General features: G+C 56.9%; 1 protein-coding gene across 4 annotated transcripts in view; it reads left to right on the top strand.

The window, feature by feature from the left end:
* The window catches only part of LRP5 (LDL receptor related protein 5), a 99,574-nt gene that overhangs the window by 67,586 nt on the left and 13,885 nt on the right, over positions 1 to 18,103 (top strand). For all 4 annotated transcript variants that reach the window (XM_073883355.1, XM_025878406.2, XM_073883356.1 and 1 more), the window contains 10 exons: positions 78 to 294; positions 2,457 to 2,746; positions 4,190 to 4,416; positions 5,747 to 5,931; positions 6,604 to 6,927; positions 7,932 to 8,131; positions 11,546 to 11,754; positions 12,909 to 13,099; positions 13,713 to 13,922; positions 16,708 to 16,833. In XM_073883355.1, the coding sequence (XP_073739456.1) occupies positions 78 to 294; positions 2,457 to 2,746; positions 4,190 to 4,416; positions 5,747 to 5,931; positions 6,604 to 6,927; positions 7,932 to 8,131; positions 11,546 to 11,754; positions 12,909 to 13,099; positions 13,713 to 13,922; positions 16,708 to 16,833 (2,179 nt within the window). The remainder of the gene's footprint in view (positions 1 to 77; positions 295 to 2,456; positions 2,747 to 4,189; positions 4,417 to 5,746; positions 5,932 to 6,603; positions 6,928 to 7,931; positions 8,132 to 11,545; positions 11,755 to 12,908; positions 13,100 to 13,712; positions 13,923 to 16,707; positions 16,834 to 18,103) is intronic.

Raw genomic sequence — 18,103 nt, 5'->3', positions numbered from 1 at the left:
TCCCAGGCGTTGACCTTGGCTCATTTCCGGCAGCTCAGGCCCGAGGCCGGTTCATACCTGTGTCTGCCATCCTGTAGGTGATCAACGTCGACGGGACAAAGAGGCGGACGCTCCTGGAGGACAAGCTCCCACACATCTTCGGGTTCACGCTGCTGGGGGACTTCATCTACTGGACCGACTGGCAACGGCGCAGCATCGAGCGCGTGCACAAGGTCAAGGCCAGCCGGGACGTCATCATCGACCAGCTGCCCGACCTGATGGGGCTCAAGGCCGTGAACGTGGCCAAGGCTGTCGGTGAGTCCGTTCAGCCTCCAGCCGCCGGGGAGCCAAGCCGACTGGCACGAGGAAGAAGCAGGGGGCTCGTGGCTGCCCTTCCGTCCGCGGGCGCCCACCTGGGGAGGGGCCAGGCTAGGACATGGTGAGATCTGGTGAAGGACGGCGGGATGGACGTGGTATCTCGGCCGGCCGGGGCTGTTGCCTGGGTAGTGGCTGTGGCTGGGCGCTGCTGGCGGTAATTGTTACGATCAGGGCCAATGTTTGTTAAGTGTCTGCTATGTGCCAGGCTCGGGCTAAGTGCCTTAGTGCCCGGAGCAGCCCCGTACGCTGACGACCGAGCAAGCGCCATTTACACGGGGAGGAAGGAGGGACGCATGGCCACGTCGCTGATGTGGCTGAGCTTGGGACTCACTCCAGGTCTGCCTCAACCTCATCACTGGGGTGGGCTGTGATTGTTGTCCAGTGTGGCCAGGCTGGACCTTCAGATGCGTAATTTTTTTTTTTAAGATTTTATATATTCATTTGAGAGAGAGACGGCATGTGAGGAGGGAGGGGCAGAGGACGAGGAAGAGGGACAGGCATGTCCCCCGCCGAGCACAGAGCCGGTTGTGGGGCTCGATCCCAGGACCCCCGGATCACAACCCGAGCTGAAGGCAGATCCTTAACTGACTGAGCCACCCAGGTGCCCCCCCCACACACACACCTTTTATCTGAAAGCCAGGATCTGCAGAAAGCTCACTTAACCTGATTTGTCTCTTTATGAAAAGAATTCCAGATGCGGGTCATTAGGCTACACGGGAGAAAGTAAGTGTCCAGGTGTGGTGGGGGTGGGACCGTGGGCTCCACGTGGGCTGGGGCTCTGTTCCCAGTGGGGGCCTCTGCACCTACTACAGCACCTGCTGTAGTCATCGGAGGTGCTCAGTAGAACTTTGCTGGATGAATGAATGAAGGAATGAATGGGCAGAGAGGATCCAGTGCTTGCCCTCAGGTAGCTCCCAGTCTCTCCGTCTAGTGGCTGAGACAGTCCTTAGCTCTCCGCTGGGCAGTGGCTAAATCTGGGATGATGCTAGGGATGCCTGGCTTTAACACACGCGGGAGGTCCACTTGAGCTTGGAATTTAGGGGGCAGGTGGGGGCAAGTTTGGCCAGGCACGGGGGCAGCTGTGCAAAGACCTGGAGGTGAGGCTGTGGGGGCGGCGGGGGGCGGGGTGCGGCTGAGAGCAACTGGGCCTTCTGTGTCCCCGGGACGGGTCTTACCGCCCAGCCACCTGGGTTCCTGACAAAGAGGAATGGGACCGATAAGCTTCGTTTCCCAGTCGCCTTTTAGAACACACTGAATATCTGCTGTGGACGGTGAGGCCCGTCTGTGAGTGATGGTTTAAAAAAACAAAGAATAAAACCCAACAGGTAATAAAAAAGATGTGTCTGTCAGCTGTGCTTTCAGGTTGAGAAATTGGGTTCGTCTCTCTCTCTCTCTCTCATCTCAGGACTTCCTGAGAGATTTGGGGAACAGGATTCTTTTTTTTAGCTGAAATACGTAACACTACATTAAAGTCACTTTTAACAGTGCCTCGGTAGGTAAGGGAGATTAACAGGCTGGCCAACAATAAATGAACACCCTAAGTCCTCTGTGTTAGTGAAGAAGAGACCCCCTTGGCCGTCCTGGGCGAGTCTGGGTTTGTGAGGCCTTGGCACCTGGGAGGTGCCATCTGGGCGGTCGGGCCAGTCAGCAGGCCCGGAGTCCAGGCCCGGGGGGGGGGGGGGGGGGGTGGGTGTGTGTGTGTGTGTGTGTGTGTGTGTGTGTGTGTGTGTGTGTGTGACTTGTCCCATCACGGCCCGTTCTTAGAGCTGCGCCACTTCCTGCCCGTGTCACCTTCACCAGCCTCTCTGGGCTTCACTTTCTGCGACTGGAAAACAGCGGTGGGAATGGCTCCCGCCTCCCAGGCTGCTGGGCGGACAGACTGAGTTCTAGGCACCGGGTCACCCTGGACGCAGAGCCAGCCACATTGTCCTTGTCACTGTCCCTTCCTTGCAGCTGTGGGGAGGACCTCGGTTTCCGTCCTCCCCACCCGGGGTCCCCATGTGCTGTCTGGCTGGGGCAGAGCCCCATGGGATGGTGGACCCATGCCCACCTCCCTCTGCTGGGCTACCGAGGCTTAGAGCTGCCATGCTTGCTTCCAGGAACCAACCCGTGTGCAGACAAGAACGGGGGGTGCAGCCACCTGTGCTTCTTCACGCCCCACGCAACCAAGTGCGGCTGCCCCATCGGCCTGGAGCTGCTGAGTGACATGAAGACCTGCATCGTCCCCGAGGCCTTCCTGGTCTTCACCAGCAGGGCCGCCATCCACAGGATCTCCCTGGAGACCAACAACAATGACGTGGCCATCCCGCTGACGGGCGTCAAGGAGGCCTCTGCGCTGGACTTCGATGTGTCCAACAATCACATCTACTGGACGGACGTCAGCCTGAAGGTACAGTCTGCGGGGTGTCCTACGCGCGCAGCTTCGCTGTGGACGCCTCGCCTGTGACGGCACCACCTCGGAGGCTTTTATAGTCTTTTAAGACTTAGAAGAGCTGTAATATTCAGGGGTGCCCGGGTGGCGCGGTCAGTCAGGCGTCCGACTCTCAATCTCAGCTCAACTCATGATCTCGGGGTCACGAGTTCAAGCCCCGCATTGAAATAAAAAAAAAAAAAAGAAAGAAAAAGGAGCTGTAATATTTATGCCAACGTGATCTCTGACAATAAAGTATGAGTGACTATTTTAATAAACTAACACGAGTGATTATAACCAGCACATCCACTAGACACACGATGGGCTTTGTGGGTCTGTGAAGCGTTTTATTGTAAGTTGACACTGTCTTTGGACTCACTCCCTCAGCGGTGCCCACCTGCTTAGCAGCAAGTGCCGTCTTTAGGCACCATGTGAATATCCAGGAATACACAGAAGGGCCTTTTCTTATCGTAAAGCAGGATTTGGCAAACTAGCTCGCGGGCTGGCCTCCTGGTTGTGGAAATACAGTTTTATTGGAACACAGAGATGCCCATTTGTCTATGGGTTGCCTGCGCCCACGCTTGTGCCGCTAGATTGTGCAGAGGCACCACATCTGTGGCCCTTGGAGCCTAAGTGTTTACCATCTGCCCCTTTAGGGAAGAGTTTGCTGGCCCCTGGTCTAAAGTACCGTACAACCGAAGTAGCATACTCATTTATCTCTTATTCTGCCGAGGGTATTGCCCATCTCCTGGAGATTTTTCTCAGTCACGGGGGCTCACTGGAGAAAAGAGGGCAGGAGACAAAAAAGTGTAAAGAAGAAAATAAAAATAAAAATCACTTCTATCCCCTCCACCAGCTGACGTTTCAGGGGAGTTCCCCATGTCGGTGTTGCTCATGGTCCCCATCGGGTGCTCTAGAGGGTTCTTTATCCCGGTTTTTTCACTTAACATTATAAGAGGTAATCGATTATGCTGTTAGGAACTCTTTAACACAGTTCTTTAGATGAGTGAAGTGTTTCACCGCACAGATACTCCGTATTTTATGTAACCATTCCCTTCTTTTAAATGTCCTAGTGGCTTCCCGTTTCCCCGCCGTAAACGATACCATGGTCGTGAGCGCTTCTGTGTTTCCGTAGCTCCTCACCTTTTGCATTTTTATTAGTTCCTAATAAAACTTCATGACAAAGGTTACTGAGTGAAAGAACCTATTTGTATGTGATATACATACAGAAATATAAAGACTTAAATATTATCAAATCTTTTTTTTCCCTAAAAACGTTTATTGAAAAGCCTTTGAATGTTGGCGATTGGGCACCAGATGTGGTCAGTAGTTGCTCTGGGTGGCCAGGCATCTATCTCATGGTTAGAGGTCTGCAGAAGGGCTGGTTCCTAACCGTGGCCCTTGCCTCCTCCCCGTTCCCAGACCATCAGCCGGGCCTTCATGAACGGGAGCTCCGTGGAGCACGTGATCGAGTTTGGCCTCGACTACCCGGAAGGCATGGCCGTCGACTGGGTGGGCAAGAACCTCTACTGGGCAGACACTGGTACCAATAGGATCGAAGTGGCCCGGTTGGATGGACAGTTCCGGCAGGTCCTTGTATGGAGGGACCTGGACAACCCAAGATCACTGGCCCTGGACCCCACCAAAGGGTAAGAGCCGCTTTTGTTCCTCACACGTGTCTCCCCCCCCCCCACTTCCGTACATCAGCCCGCGTGTGACGACTGTAGGCCGAGGGGGGGTGGCTGTCCAGCTGGCCCTCTCATTAGAGCCGTCCTGACCGCCACTAGCTTTGAGGTGGCCGGGGCGGGCAGGACCCTGGAGGTATCTAGTTTGTTTCACAGAGGGGAAACTGAGGCCCAGAGCAGAAGGAAGGAAGGGTGGCCGCTCTGTTGGATGCTGCGCTGGGCACTTTGACCCGAGCTGTCTCAGTGCAGCATCCGGGGGGCCTCCATGGGACAAGTGTCTCTGTCCCTGATGTTGCAGATGTGGAAACTGAGCCTCAGAGAAGCTGAGTGACTTACTGAGGGACAGGTAAGCAGGGAGAGCAGAGCTGGGCTCCTTCCCTTGCCCCATGTTGCTGGCTTTTAGGACCTTGGAGTCCAGCGTGCTCAGAAAGGGCTCCTTGCAGGCTTCCCAGGCAGGGTTCCACCTGCCTCGCAAGGCACCTGCTTTTACCTGTCAGGAGCCTGGGGGCCCTGCCCTGGGCACGGGGGCCAGACGGGCCAGGGTTGAGTCTCCCTGTGCACCAGAGTTCTCTGTGCTGCGGACATAGTGCTCGCCCCCAGTGCATCAGTGATGTGTGTGGCGTACCCCGAACGCTGCCTGTCGCACACTATTAGAGAAGGAAGGATTGCAGGATGGCAGAGCAAAAAGGCCCGGTTTTAGCCGAAGGGCAAGTAAGACGCACACGGTTCTGGAACAGGGGTTCCTTCTGTGGAGCTGCTGAACAAGAAGGGAGGAGGACCCTTTGGAAGCAGGAAAGCTGAGTTTGGATCCTGGCCCCGTAGTGCCTGCTGGCCTCAGATTCTTGTCTTCTGCCCCTTTTGAGTAAGGGGACCGTGTGTCCTGATTTGCCCACATTCATCCTGACTTCCCCTGTCACCCTGGCGTCCTGTCCAGCTTAATTAGCATTCGTGTCTGACAAAAGTATCCCACCTGGCCTTCTGTTACGAGGTCACCCCCATCTGTGCCACCGGTCTGGGTCTGTAAACAGATGTGTTTGCCGTTACCCTGCAGGGGAACTGCTGTGGGAACTCAGGAGGCAGCACAGTGACAGCACCTGGAGGGATGTTAGGGTTGTGGGGGGCTCCCAGGGTGTCACCCCGTTCCTGCTTCCTGGAGGGATGTCATCAGTGTGGTTTTCTCCAGGGTGGAGAAAACCTCAGACCACGCTGAGGAGATGGCGGTGGCCGTGTCCCCCTGCCCTGCAGTGAGGGTGGACGCACCTGAGCCCGCTCTGCCCTCCCTGTGTCTTCCCAGCTACATCTACTGGACCGAGTGGGGTGGGAAACCCAGGATCGTGCGGGCCTTCATGGACGGGACCAACTGCATGACGCTGGTGGACAAGGTGGGTCGGGCCAACGACCTCACCATTGACTACGCTGACCAGCGTCTCTACTGGACCGACCTGGACACCAACATGATCGAGTCGTCCGACATGCTGGGTGAGGGCCAGGCGGGGTCCTCCTGGGCGGGGGCATCCCTGGGCTGGGGCGCCGGCTACCTCTCGGCCCCTACTGCACCGTTCCCTCTGGCCTGCGAGCCCTTAAGCCCCACAGGAGGTATGGACACAGCCCGGGCTGCTCATCCAGCTTTGTCTTCTTCTGGGGGCTGTCCCCCTTTTAATTGATTTCTTAAAAAAATTTTAAAAGAGATTTATTTATTTGTTTGAGAGAGAGGGAATGCACACCCTCGAGCTTGGGGAGGAGCAGAGGGAGAGGGAGAAGCAGACTCCCCGCTGAGCGGGGAGTCCGATGCGGGGCTCGATCCCAGGACTCCAGGATCGTGACCTGAGCTGAAGGCAGACGCTTCACTGACTGAGAGCCACCCGGGTGCCCCCATCCACTCTGCTGCTGATGGACACCTGGGTTGTTTCCCGGTTGTGGCTCTGTGCACGTTTCAGCCTGTACGGCATGTGCATTTCCAGTGCGGAGGAGGAGGGGACTTGCCCGGTCACAGGGTAGGCGGACTCCGGCTGCAGTCGGCCCTGCTTTGTTTTCCGAAGCGGTGGGCCACTCTGACTCTGACGCAGGTTGCCAGGCAGCTTTGAGCCGGTCAGCCCCGCGCCGGGGCCCGGCCGTGCGTCGCTGACGCTGTGCCCATGTGTGTCCGCGCAGGTCAGGAACGCGTTGTGATCGCCGACGACCTCCCGCACCCCTTCGGCCTGACGCAGTACAGTGATTACATCTACTGGACCGACTGGAACCTGCACAGCATCGAGAGGGCCGACAAGGCCAGTGGCCGGAACCGCACCCTCATCCAGGGCCACCTGGACTTCGTGATGGACATCCTGGTGTTCCACTCCTCCCGCCAGGACGGCCTCAACGATTGCGTGCACAACAACGGGCAGTGTGGGCAGTTGTGCCTCGCCATCCCAGGCGGCCACCGCTGTGGCTGTGCTTCCCACTACACCCTGGACCCCAGCAGCCGCAACTGCAGCCGTAAGTGCCTTGCTGCGCCCCCGCGCCCCTCTCCCCCGTGTGGGTCAGGCCGGCTCCGGGGGCGGAGGCACAGAGGAGCGTCTTGTCTGGAGGTACCTTGGTACCTCCGCAGTGTTCCTGGATGGTTGAGTAGGTTGTACACTGCGTAAGCTGCATGTTACCTGGAGGCCTAGGCCTGGCTCTGGGAGTGAGTGCTCTCCCCTGCGAGTGGATTTTACATCCAGAGATCGTGCTATGGACTGTCTCAGCTGAGGGCTTGGCCCGTGTATTTGTGTCTTGATGAAGCAGCAGGTCCTCCACCTGGGCCTCCCTACTCTTGGGACCCCTTTGGCCCCGTGGTCCCCGTCCCCTGGGGGCCATCACCTTGAAGGGTCAGCGCAAAGGTGCAGTCACCCACCGGCGGGGATGCCTGTAACTCGAGCCTCTGCTCTTGTGGCCGGCAGACCTGGGGCCATGACTTAGTTTCAAACCACCCAACTGTAATTCTCTGACAGTGGCTCTGACCGTCACCTCCTACACATTCTGAGCAGTGCGATTTCTGCGCCTGGGCAGTTTGGCTCACTGACACCCCCGTAACGTGTCCCCTCCCGTGTCAGGTTCACTTCATACAGTTTCAGCAGTTCACGTGAACACATACGGGCGTACGGCAAATGATACAGTTATCTGAGCATTAAGTACGTTTATGGGTGGGAGTTTGGTATTTCCTACCTTCACCCTCCTTCTGTCTTAAGTCTCGATAATTTAAAAATGCTGTCTATTTCAAAATAGTTCACGCACTTACGAAATGTTGAAACAGAGACACACATAACGTGGAAAGTAGAATCCGCCATAGTCCACCCCCAGGAAGTAGCTTTATGTCCTTCCCGTGTTTTCCCCAGTGCATCTAGTAGGTACATAGGCAAATCTGCCTCTTAGGAGAAAGCGGAATGCCGTCCCTCCCTGCCGACCCCGTCTTCAGCTCCGGACGCTGACGCGCAGCCCCCTTGTCTCTTTGCCCATTCTAGCGCCCACCACCTTCCTGCTGTTCAGCCAGAAATGTGCCATCAGCCGCATGATCCCTGACGACCAGCACAGCCCAGACCTCATCCTACCCTTGCATGGGCTGAGGAACGTCAAGGCCATCGACTATGACCCGCTGGACAAGTTCATCTACTGGGTGGATGGGCGCCAGAACATCAAGCGAGCCAAGGATGACGGGACCCAGGCAAGTGTACCTGTTGGGGGACACGGGGGTCACTTCGGCAGGGAGCCCCCCCGGGCCGTTTCCAGGCTGCCGTCCCCTTTTGCTTAGCAGAGGGGTGCCAACAGAGCATGGCTTGCGTCAACAGCAACCTGGGCTCTAACTATGCCGTCCCAGGGTGTAATCCTGAGCAGTGTGAAACCCTTAGGTTGTGATTATAGGTAGAAATGGGATTATTTTTTCCCCTTTCCACAGTGGTTTTGTGGAAGGCTAGTTGGTATCGGTTATTCTGGATTTATTCTTAGTTCATTGGACTTGCAGAGTCAGTTTCACTGTAATGCAACACAAGCGTTCGGAAACCTCACTACGCCATGCAGAATCACGCAGCAAAACCACAGGGCTATGGGAGAAGGGGGCGAGGCGCACAGCGCTCAAAATTTTTGCCAGGGACAGGTGAAGAAAAGGTAGGGACCTCGTAAATACAGGTACACCTTTTTGCATATGTTAAAGGATTAAAGACGTAACTCCTCACGACCTTGAAGAGACCCGAAGTTGGCTGAGGACGTGGGGGCGGGGAGGGCCACAGCTCGTGGGTTTGCTTGAGCCGTCGGGGCGGGAAGTTAGGCGCCCAGCGTGCACGGGCGTGGCTCGCCGCACGCGGGCGGCAGAGGGCGCTGCAGGTGTGTGCTCGTGCGGGCCGCCCTCGCATTCACCCAGCGCTTCTCAGGGATGAGGTTGTGCTTTGGCAAATGCAAAATCCGTGTTAGGCTGACCCTGGGCCCCGGTGAATCGATGCATCAGAACAAGTATGCCTTTTCAAAATGCTTATTGTAGCAGAACGGCCCGCTTTCATGTTAGGTTTCGGTGACCCGTTCCGTGAAGGACCATCTCACGGCGGCCTCGGGGCCCACTCGGGGTCTCCATGTGGCTGGCGTTCCGTTAGTGTGGCATTCACCGCCATGCCTGGCCCAGCCCGCCAGTTTCCAAAGACTCCTTGTACAGAAGCTACCGAACCCTTCCTTTCTCTGTGGCGTGATCAGGGTCAGACCTCATGTCCTATGGTGAAATCTTGGCTCTGTTACAAGGCGACGCAGACAAATGCCGCCGGTGGAGACTTCCAGACGATTTTTGTGTCTGTGAAGTTCCCTTGGCTCCTCTCCACCCTGACCTTGAGTCCCAGCGCTGTGTCCGGGATTACTCCATTGACAGCACAGCGTTGACAAGCCGTCCCCTGCGGTCTGTGTCCTTGGTTGGTGATAAAAGTCCCAGCTGAGCCTGGGCAGCTGTGGTATCATCTCTGCGGGGGCCGTGGGGGCGGGCAGAGCCTGGCAGAATGGTGGGAATGCGTTCCTTCCATCCCTTCCAGGACAGGTGACAGTCGAGTTGAGTCCTTTGGAGGATGGGAAGTGTGAACTGATGGCCCGTGGCTTCCCTGCTGAGGAAGGTGCTGGGTGCAAATTGCCTTAAAAGTCTCATCAGGAAGTGTTCTTTCCTGGTGTCTGGCAAAAGCAGGGAGAGACTTTGAAGGGAAAGTCCTTTAGGGACACCTTCTGGGTTTCTACTTAATTTGGGAAACATCTGTTTCCCTTCCTGTGAGTCTTGCTAAGCTCCACCCTCTGGTGCCTTTGATTCTTTATTAGGGGCACCCCTTACCCCCAAGAATGAAGTTTTGTTTTGTTTTTGTTTTTTGTTTTTTGTTATTGATTGATTGATTGATTGATTGATTGATTGATTTAGATTTCATTTATTTGAGAGCGTGAGAGAGCACACAGGCAGGGGCAGAGGGAGAAGCAGGCTCCCCGCTGAGCAGGGAGCCCGACTCGGGGCTCGATCCCAGGACCCTGGGACCGTGACCTGAACTGAAGGCAGATGCTTAACCGACTGAGCCACCCAGGTGCCTCCCCAAGGATGATGATTTAAATCATTATCTACTTGACTAAACTGTTTTTCCAGTAAACTTTTTTTATTGTACTAAACGTACGTAATGTTGGGATGCCTGGGTAGGAGAGGTGCGGGCAGTGTGTCATCTCATGCTCCCTGCATTTCGCAGCTGGTTGTTCTGATGACCGGTGCCCCAAAGCCTGGTTTTATGCTCGGCCCTCACAGACCCACCCTCCACGGGGGGCCTGATTCCCGCTAGGGCTGGCTGGGATCTTGCTTCACTCCCAGCCCGGCAGGTGCCCCGGGCTGTGGTCTTTGGCCAGAGTCTATGGCTCTTGGGAAAGGAATGTGCCCAGCTGGACCTGACGCTTGGCTCCCAGAGCCCCCAGCTCTTGGGGATGTGGATGTTGTTACCTGCAGAGACACACGACCCTTTAAAGCAGTGTTTTGTGTTCAGATGTGAGTCACACGCTTCTAGCTGCCCAGTGGGACTGGACCAGAGGCTCCTGTTTGCGCGTGGGGTGCTGTTCGTTTCTAGCTGGGTTCAAGAGGCTGGGCCTCCTGAAGGGGCTTCTTTTTGGCTGCAAGCCCCTTCTTGCACCAGGAGACTTTGTTTTGACTGCTGACGAGAGATGGATAAAGTTTGCAGTGACCCCTTAGCAGAGCATCATCTCAACGATGCCCTTCACAGAGGAAGGGACTTTTTATCCAAACTGTTGGTAGTCGCTCCAGGAAGCCCACTTTGCACCAGATCGTATCACCTGAGAACCTTTCGGGGTAACCCAAGGGGCCCAGATCCACCAGGGAGTCAGGCTTCCGGCCGGTAAGGGAGATGAGGCTCTCCCCTCCTCTGCAGCATTTCGTGAAACAAGGTATTCTCTGGTAGTTCTGAAAACCAGGGCTCGACCCTGAGAAGCAGCAGGTGGCAGAGAGTCAGGCATAGTTCTCCAGAGAGACTCCCAGGGCGGAGATGCAGGGTGTAGACAGAACCCCCGCCGAGAGGGGCATCTGCCTCTTGCTCTGGAGATGCGCTGTGTGTCACCTATCCCCCCTACCTGGGCCTGCACCCCTGGCCTTTCCCTCAGAGAAGAGGGCTGCGAGGAGTGGACTTCTGTTCTATACACCTATTGTCCTGGCACCCTAAATTTAAAAAATAACAAGGTTTGAAGGTCTTCTTCCAAAAGCATGAGTCCGAGACATTAAGCAAGAAGAGAAAAGATGTCTCGAGAAGGAGGCTGTGATCCTGGGCTGACTGTGGAGCCACCAGGTGGGCGGCCCTTCTGTGGGGCAGGAACAGGACCTGGAGGGCATGGGAGCTGACAGCCCGCTGCGAATTTGTGGGTGGGAGGGCTGGAGATCTGAGCTAACGGCCGAGAGCCCGGCCAGGAGCTGCTGCTTGGTCAGTTTCCCCCTCAGACGGGCGTGTGGTGCACGCTGGTCTGACAGGAAGGGGCCCCGGGTAGGGCCGGAGTCCCCACTTGCAGTCTGGACTCAGAAACCGGGGCCTCTGCCCTCCCGTGATGGCCGTAGCCAATGCTCGTCTCTTTGTTTTTACAGCCCTTTGTTTTGACCTCTCCAAGCCAGAGCCAAAACCCAGACAGGCAGCCCCACGACCTCAGCATCGACATCTACAGCCGGACGCTGTTCTGGACATGTGAGGCCACCAATACCATCAACGTCCATCGGCTGAATGGAGACGCCATGGGTGTGGTGCTCCGTGGGGACCGTGACAAGCCCCGGGCTATCGTCGTCAACGCCGAGCGAGGGTGCGAGGCCGAGGGGTGGGCGGGCACCGCAGTGCAGGGTTCTGCACCCCAGCGGCGAGACAGAGAAAGGATAGAAGTTTTAGTTCATAGGTTTTGTACCATCCCCATCAAATCTGAACCCAAAACAAAAAATCCCTTCCAGAGCGTCCCAGCTGATGGCTGGTTATGCACTTGCATACCTTCCATCACAGGGAGCTCACCACTTTTCTGGGCACGGCCTCAACTCCTGGGAGCTTCTTCCTTCCGTGAAGATGTAGACAGACTCGGAGGGTCCCAAAGGGAATAAACAGGGTGAGAGGGAGACCGAAAGCCACATGACCTAAGGCTCAGAACTAAAGCTAGGCACGCAAAGGTTTGGGGGCTGGCGGCAAGCACACAACAGCCACCTTCAGGCATCTGCGGGGCTGCCACCAGGCAGGGCTCAGACTTGTGGAGGCACCACTTGATGGAGCTCACGCCTGGGGATGGCTCGTGTGAACACAGGTCCTGGGCTGGGCAGACCAAGGTTGAAACCTGACCCCATCCACTTGCTGCCCTTGCGACCTCACGCAGGTGATGTAAGCTCAGGGATTCAGTGTCTTCATCTGAGAATCTGAGGATGATGGTGGTATCAGCCCCTGCAGCACACAAGGGCTCAGGGAGCACAAGCCTAGTTATTTTAGGTGGCTCTTTAACAACCTAATGAGTCTCCCTTGAGGCTGGCCTCCACGGAGGCAGGGACTTAGCCAGAGCACGTGCTAGTCCTTGAGGCTGTCACAACAAACGACTACCATCTGGGGGATTAAAAGAACTTTCACAGTTCCAGGGGCCAGATGTCTAAAGCTAAGTGTCAGCAGAGCTGTGCCCCCTCGGGAGGCTCTGCGGGGACCCTTCCTTGTCTCTCTTCCAGCTTCTGGGGGCTTCAGGTGTTGACCAGATGGCCTCACCTTGATTCTTAACGGCATCTACAAAGATTCAGTTTCCAATTAAGGTCGCATTCTGAGCTCTGGGTAGATAGAATTCTTGGGCGGCGGGGACACCATTCAACCCCATACAGCCTTGGGGGCCAGCCCTGCTGGATCCGGGCCTGCTCTCTCTGGTGCTTTGCGTGCTCCATCCTGGCCGTGGAGCGGGCAGGCCGTGACACCCGTCCTTTACCTGCCCCCCTCCCGCAGGTACCTATACTTCACCAACATGCAGGACCGCGCGGCCAAGATCGAGCGAGCGGCCTTGGACGGCACCGAGCGTGAGGTCCTCTTCACCACGGGCCTCATCCGGCCTGTGGCCCTCGTGGTGGACAACAGGCTGGGCAAGCTCTTCTGGGTGGACGCGGACCTGAAGCGCATCGAAAGCTGTGACCTGTCAGGTATGTGCCCTGGGGCTGCCCCGGGCATTGGGTCCCTCAGCAAACCACAGATCTGACCTTGCCTGGGACAGCTGGCCTCCCTTGTCATCCGAAATGGTGGTACCAGCCGCCACGTTTGTCAGGCAGGGGTCTATTTCGGGTGGGCCTTGTGCTGGGGCTCTGTGTCTACCACATAGAGTCCCAGCCGAGTGTTGCAGACATAGGTCCTGAATGATCCCCATGTGGTGAGGCAGGAGAGGAGTCTCCGAGAGGGTGGGTGACCTGCCCAGGGTCCCACAGCGCAGGCTGGGACAGGAGTGTGACCCCTCTGCCTCCAGCACCCACACTTGTAGCTGCCCTCAGTGGACTTCCTCTTAGACTGGGATGCCCTGAGGCCAGAGAGGAGCTTAGAGGGGCTTTTCTTCCATGTGTGGGGTGGAGGGGAGGGGCCAGCCCAGTGGGAGCAGGGCTGTCCGAGGGCTGCTTGCAGGGGAGCCGCTCTAGCTCCTGGCCCTGGCCGGAGCACGGAATCCCCTGGGGCCCCTGGCAGCCCTCTGTTTTGAGCTCAGCATGGACTGAGCTCTGGGGGTCAGCCACCGCCACTCGGGGTGGGGGGCATCTGTCCCACTTACAGGGGCCAACCGCCTGACCCTGGAGGACGCCAACATCGTGCAGCCCATGGGTCTGACCGTGCTGGGCAAGCACCTCTACTGGATTGACCGGCAGCAGCAGATGATCGAGCGTGTGGAGAAGACCACCGGCGACAAGCGGACCCGAGTCCAGGGCCGAGTCGCCCATCTGACGGGCATCCACGCTGTGGAGGATACCAGCCTAGAGGAGTTCTGTATGTGGGGGTTGGGGGGGGGGAGTGTTGTGGGCAGGTGCCCGACGGGAGGGCGGGCGTCTGTGCAGAGCCCCGACCCGATCCCTCGGAGCAAGTAGGAGGCTGGCCAGGGTGAGGACCGCGGGACTTGCGGTTGGCCGGGGCCACTCTCGGCCCTCGTTGCCCCTCCGTCTCAGCGACAGGTCCGAGTCTGACCCACCTTTAAATTCGTATCCCTTTTGATTAACTCCAACTCAACTGATGAGTAGCCTCACTGCCAAGTGCAAAACGCCCTTGCCGCGGACGGGAACAAAACCATGGGCATGACGTGGCTCATCGCACCCGCTGTGCAGGGGTTCAGGCTGGGAAATGGGATTTAGGATTCGCCAAAGGGCTGGGTGGGAGGGACCCTTATTACGCTTGGGGGACCTCTTGTTCCTCCACCCCCTCTGTGTACGGCTAGAGCTGGATATAGGAGCATGTGTGTGTCTGTCTGTCTGCCCACTCAGTATTCAGTAAATACACCCCGGCTGCCGGCCGGATGCTCGCTGCCAGGACAGAGCGGTGAGCAGGGCCATCGCGGTCCCTGTCCCGTCCAGCTCCCTTAAGCTGCCCGTCTTCGAGGCCCTGGGGGCTGCCCTACCTGCCCGCCTCAGCCGGGCCCCTCACCCTGCCGCTGGCCGTGTCTCCCCTCCCCGGAGGCCCTGTCTCTGATCGCCTTTCCTGTCCTGCTCTGAGTGACTCCTACTGATTCCTTGGCTCCCCCTTGGCTCAGGCGGCATGTTCTCGGTGAATAAGCTTCTCTCTGGAGCTGGGGGCGTCACCTCTGATGAACTGAGTCGGCCACTTCTGTGTTGACTGCTGAGTGGCTGGTTTCTGGCCTTGTGGGTTCTCGGCCGGGTCCTGGATAAGTGAAGCCGCTGGGTAAGCGGCTTCCAGTCCGCTCAGGCACCTGACGGATGTGGGTCAGAGTGCCCGAGTTTCCCTGGCCCCTTACACCATTCTCAGCGAAGCCACGGAGTCCTGGGTGTCACAGCCTTGAGAACTGCCGGCTGTGGTCAGAATGGTGAACTTTGAACCCACGAATGTCCAGACCTGCTGGTGTTGGCATAAAGCCTGGCAGGCCGACCAGCAGCTCCTTGGACCTTAGGAGATGGGAGAGCCAGGAAATGTTTAACAAAGAGGCATGAGGTCGGAGACGGGGGCGCCGCTGTGAGTGCTAATGTGCAACGTCTAGGGTGACGTGGAGAGGCTCCTCGTTTGGGGTGAGGGTGGGGGACCCTTGGAGTGAGCTCTCCCGTGTTGGTCTGGGACGTGGGGCACCCAACCTGCTTACTCACGAAACTCTGCAGCTCACCTCTAAACGACAGGTGGCGCTCCACGGCCCCTGGGCCCATCCGGGCATCACCTGATTTTGTGAATAAAGTCTTATTGGTGCACAGCCATGCCCATTGGCTTATGTGCCACGCACGGCCGCCTTCCTGTGACAGCTGGAAGACTTGTGACAGATGGTCTGGCCCGTCACGCCAAAACTGTTTACTTTCTTGTATGTAGAGAAAGTGTGTTGACCCCTGCCCTAAACCATGACCTCTGTCACTTTACGCACTTAATTCCCGAGGTTGAGGCAGGACCCCGGTTTTTCTGTGGGGCTGGGAGCCGTGCTTTCTCCCATTTCCTCTCACCTGAGGGAGGGCAGCCACCCTCCCAGGCTTCTTCCTGTAGGTCAGGTGTTGGTTAATTCGGTTCACTGAACTGAAAACTGTGAGTTCCCTGGGGATTTGCTGTCCTGCACGGCCAGCGGGAGGGTGAGGGGCCCGGCTGAGGCGGGCAGGTAGGGCAGCCCCCAGGGCCTCGAAGACGGGCAGCTTTTAAGGGAGCTGGACGGGACAGGGACCGCGGTGGCCCTGCTCACCGCTCTGTCCTGGCAGCAAGCATCCGGCCGGCAGCCGGGGTGTATTTACTGAATACAGAGTGGGCAGACAGACAGACACACACATGCTCCTATATCCAGCTCTAGCCGTACACAGAGGGGGTGGAGGAACATGTTTATCCCCATGTGTATCAGCTTCCTGTGGCTGCCGTAACAAATGGCCACAAACTGGGTGACTCAATGCAATGGAAGTGTATTCTACAGGCTGGAGACCAGACGTCCAAGATCGAGGGGGCAGTGGGGCTGCACCCCGTTTGGAGGCTGTGGGTGGGGACGGTCTTTGCCCCTTCCAGTTTGTGGTGGTGGCAGGTGTTCCTTGCGTCCACAGGGCTCCGGTCCCTGCCTCTGTCATCACACAGACTTCTCTCCTGTGTCTGCGTCTTCACCTCCTCTGGGGTCCCTTACAGGGACACCTGTCGTTGGAGTTAGGGCCCACCCAGAAAATCCAGGATGATCTCCTCTCCGGATCCTTAACTTGATTACGTCTGTGAAGCCCCTTTTTTTCCAAATAAAGTCACATTCACAGATTCCAGGCATTAGGACATGGCTACGTGGGGGCCATCCCCCAATCCACTCCACCACGAGAGACAGGCAGTGCAGAGTGCTGCTTGTGGGCACAGTGGGAGCTGGCCTAGATGGGCCAGCGTGTGACGTGAGTGCTTTCAGCCTCTGTTTTCCTGTCCGTAAAATGCACGGCAGAGGAAGTAGACCCCGTAGGCTGCCCTGGGAATTAAGTGGGACGATGTGTAGGGGCCTGGCCCAGAGGAGCACCCGTTCTTGTGAGTTCTTGCCTGGCCCTTGTTTCCAGCACCCTCTAGGCTGCAGTCCTGAGGTGGGAGGCAGATACTGACCCCCTCCCTCTTTCTGTCTCCACAGCGGCCCACCCGTGTGCCCGGGACAATGGCGGCTGCTCCCACATCTGCATTGCCAAGGGTGACGGGACACCACGGTGCTCGTGCCCGGTCCACCTCGTGCTGCTGCAGAACCTGCTGACCTGTGGTGGTAGGTGGGACCTCAGCACTTTCTCCTGGGACACTGGGTTCCCCGCCTGCCAGGTCCCTGCCCAGCATCCTTTTAAAAATCACAGTCACTGTGGCATCCAGCCTCCAGGACCAAATGTCTCTTCGTCTGCCTTCCTTTTCCAGTGTGTGCATTTGGGGCTGTGCATTTCCCTCGAAGTACTGCTTTTGCTGCATCCTACGAATTTGATGAGTTCTGTTTTCTTCCCTTAGTTTAAATTGCTTTAAAATTTCTCCTAAGACAATCTGTTTGGCTCCTGAGTTACTTAGAAGTGTGTTGATTAGATAACGAAATAATTGGGGATTTCCCAGCTATCTCTCTGTGACTGATTTCTGGTTTAAAGATTTATTTATTGGGGCGCCTGGGTGGCTCAGTCGTTAAGCGTCTGCCTTCGGCTCAGGTCATGATCCCAGGGTCCTGGGATCGAGCCCCGCATCGGGCTCCCTGCTCAGTGGGGAGCCTGCTTCTCCCTCTCCCACTCCCCTGCTTGTGTTCCCTCTCTCGCTGTGTCTCTCCCTGTAAAATAAGTAAATAAAATCTTTAAAGATTTATTTATTTTTATTTGAGAGTGCAAGTGCGAGTAGGGGGAGGGGCAGAGGGAGAGGGAGCATCTCAAGCAGACTCCCTGCTGAGCACGCAGCCTGACGTGGGCCTGGATCCCAGAACCCTAAGATCATGACCTGAGCCAAAACCAAGAGGTGGATGCTTAACGACTGAGCCACCCAGGAGCCCCTGATTTGTAGTTTTATTCCACTGTGGCCGGAGAACATACTTTATATGATTTCTACCCTCTTAGCTTTGTTCAGGTGTATATTATGACCCAGCATGTGGTCTTTCTCGGTGAGTGTTCCGTGTCAGCTTGAGAAGGATGTGTCATCTGCTCCTACTGGGGGAAGTGTTCTGTAGATGTCAGTTAGATCCAGTTGGTGGATGGTGTTGTTCGGCCGTCTGTGTCCCTCCTGACTGCCTGTGAGCTCTCAGTTCCCGGCGGGGGTGTTGAAGTCTCTGACTCCAATAGTGGGCTTGTCTGTTTCTCTTTGTAATTTTGTCTGTTCTCCCTCCTTCCACCCTAGATCCTCTTCTTCCCCTAAAGCTGAGTGGGGAGTGGTCAAGAATGTAAGCTTCGGGGTCAGACAAACCTGGTGCAGACCCCAGCTCCCCCACCCCCCAGCTGAGCAATCCTGGGCTGGCCCCTTGCCCTCTCTGAGCCCCCGCCTTCTCTTCTGTGGCGGAGAGAGGTCGAGCCCCCGCC

Source organism: Callorhinus ursinus, unplaced genomic scaffold (assembly GCF_003265705.2).
Source record: "Callorhinus ursinus isolate GAN/ISIS: 27379988/994484 unplaced genomic scaffold, GSC_fseal_2.0 scaffold51, whole genome shotgun sequence".
Taxonomy (NCBI): domain Eukaryota; kingdom Metazoa; phylum Chordata; class Mammalia; order Carnivora; family Otariidae; genus Callorhinus; species Callorhinus ursinus.
The sequence above is the reverse complement of the archived record's forward strand: the minus strand, read 5'-3'. Positions and strand labels throughout refer to the sequence as shown.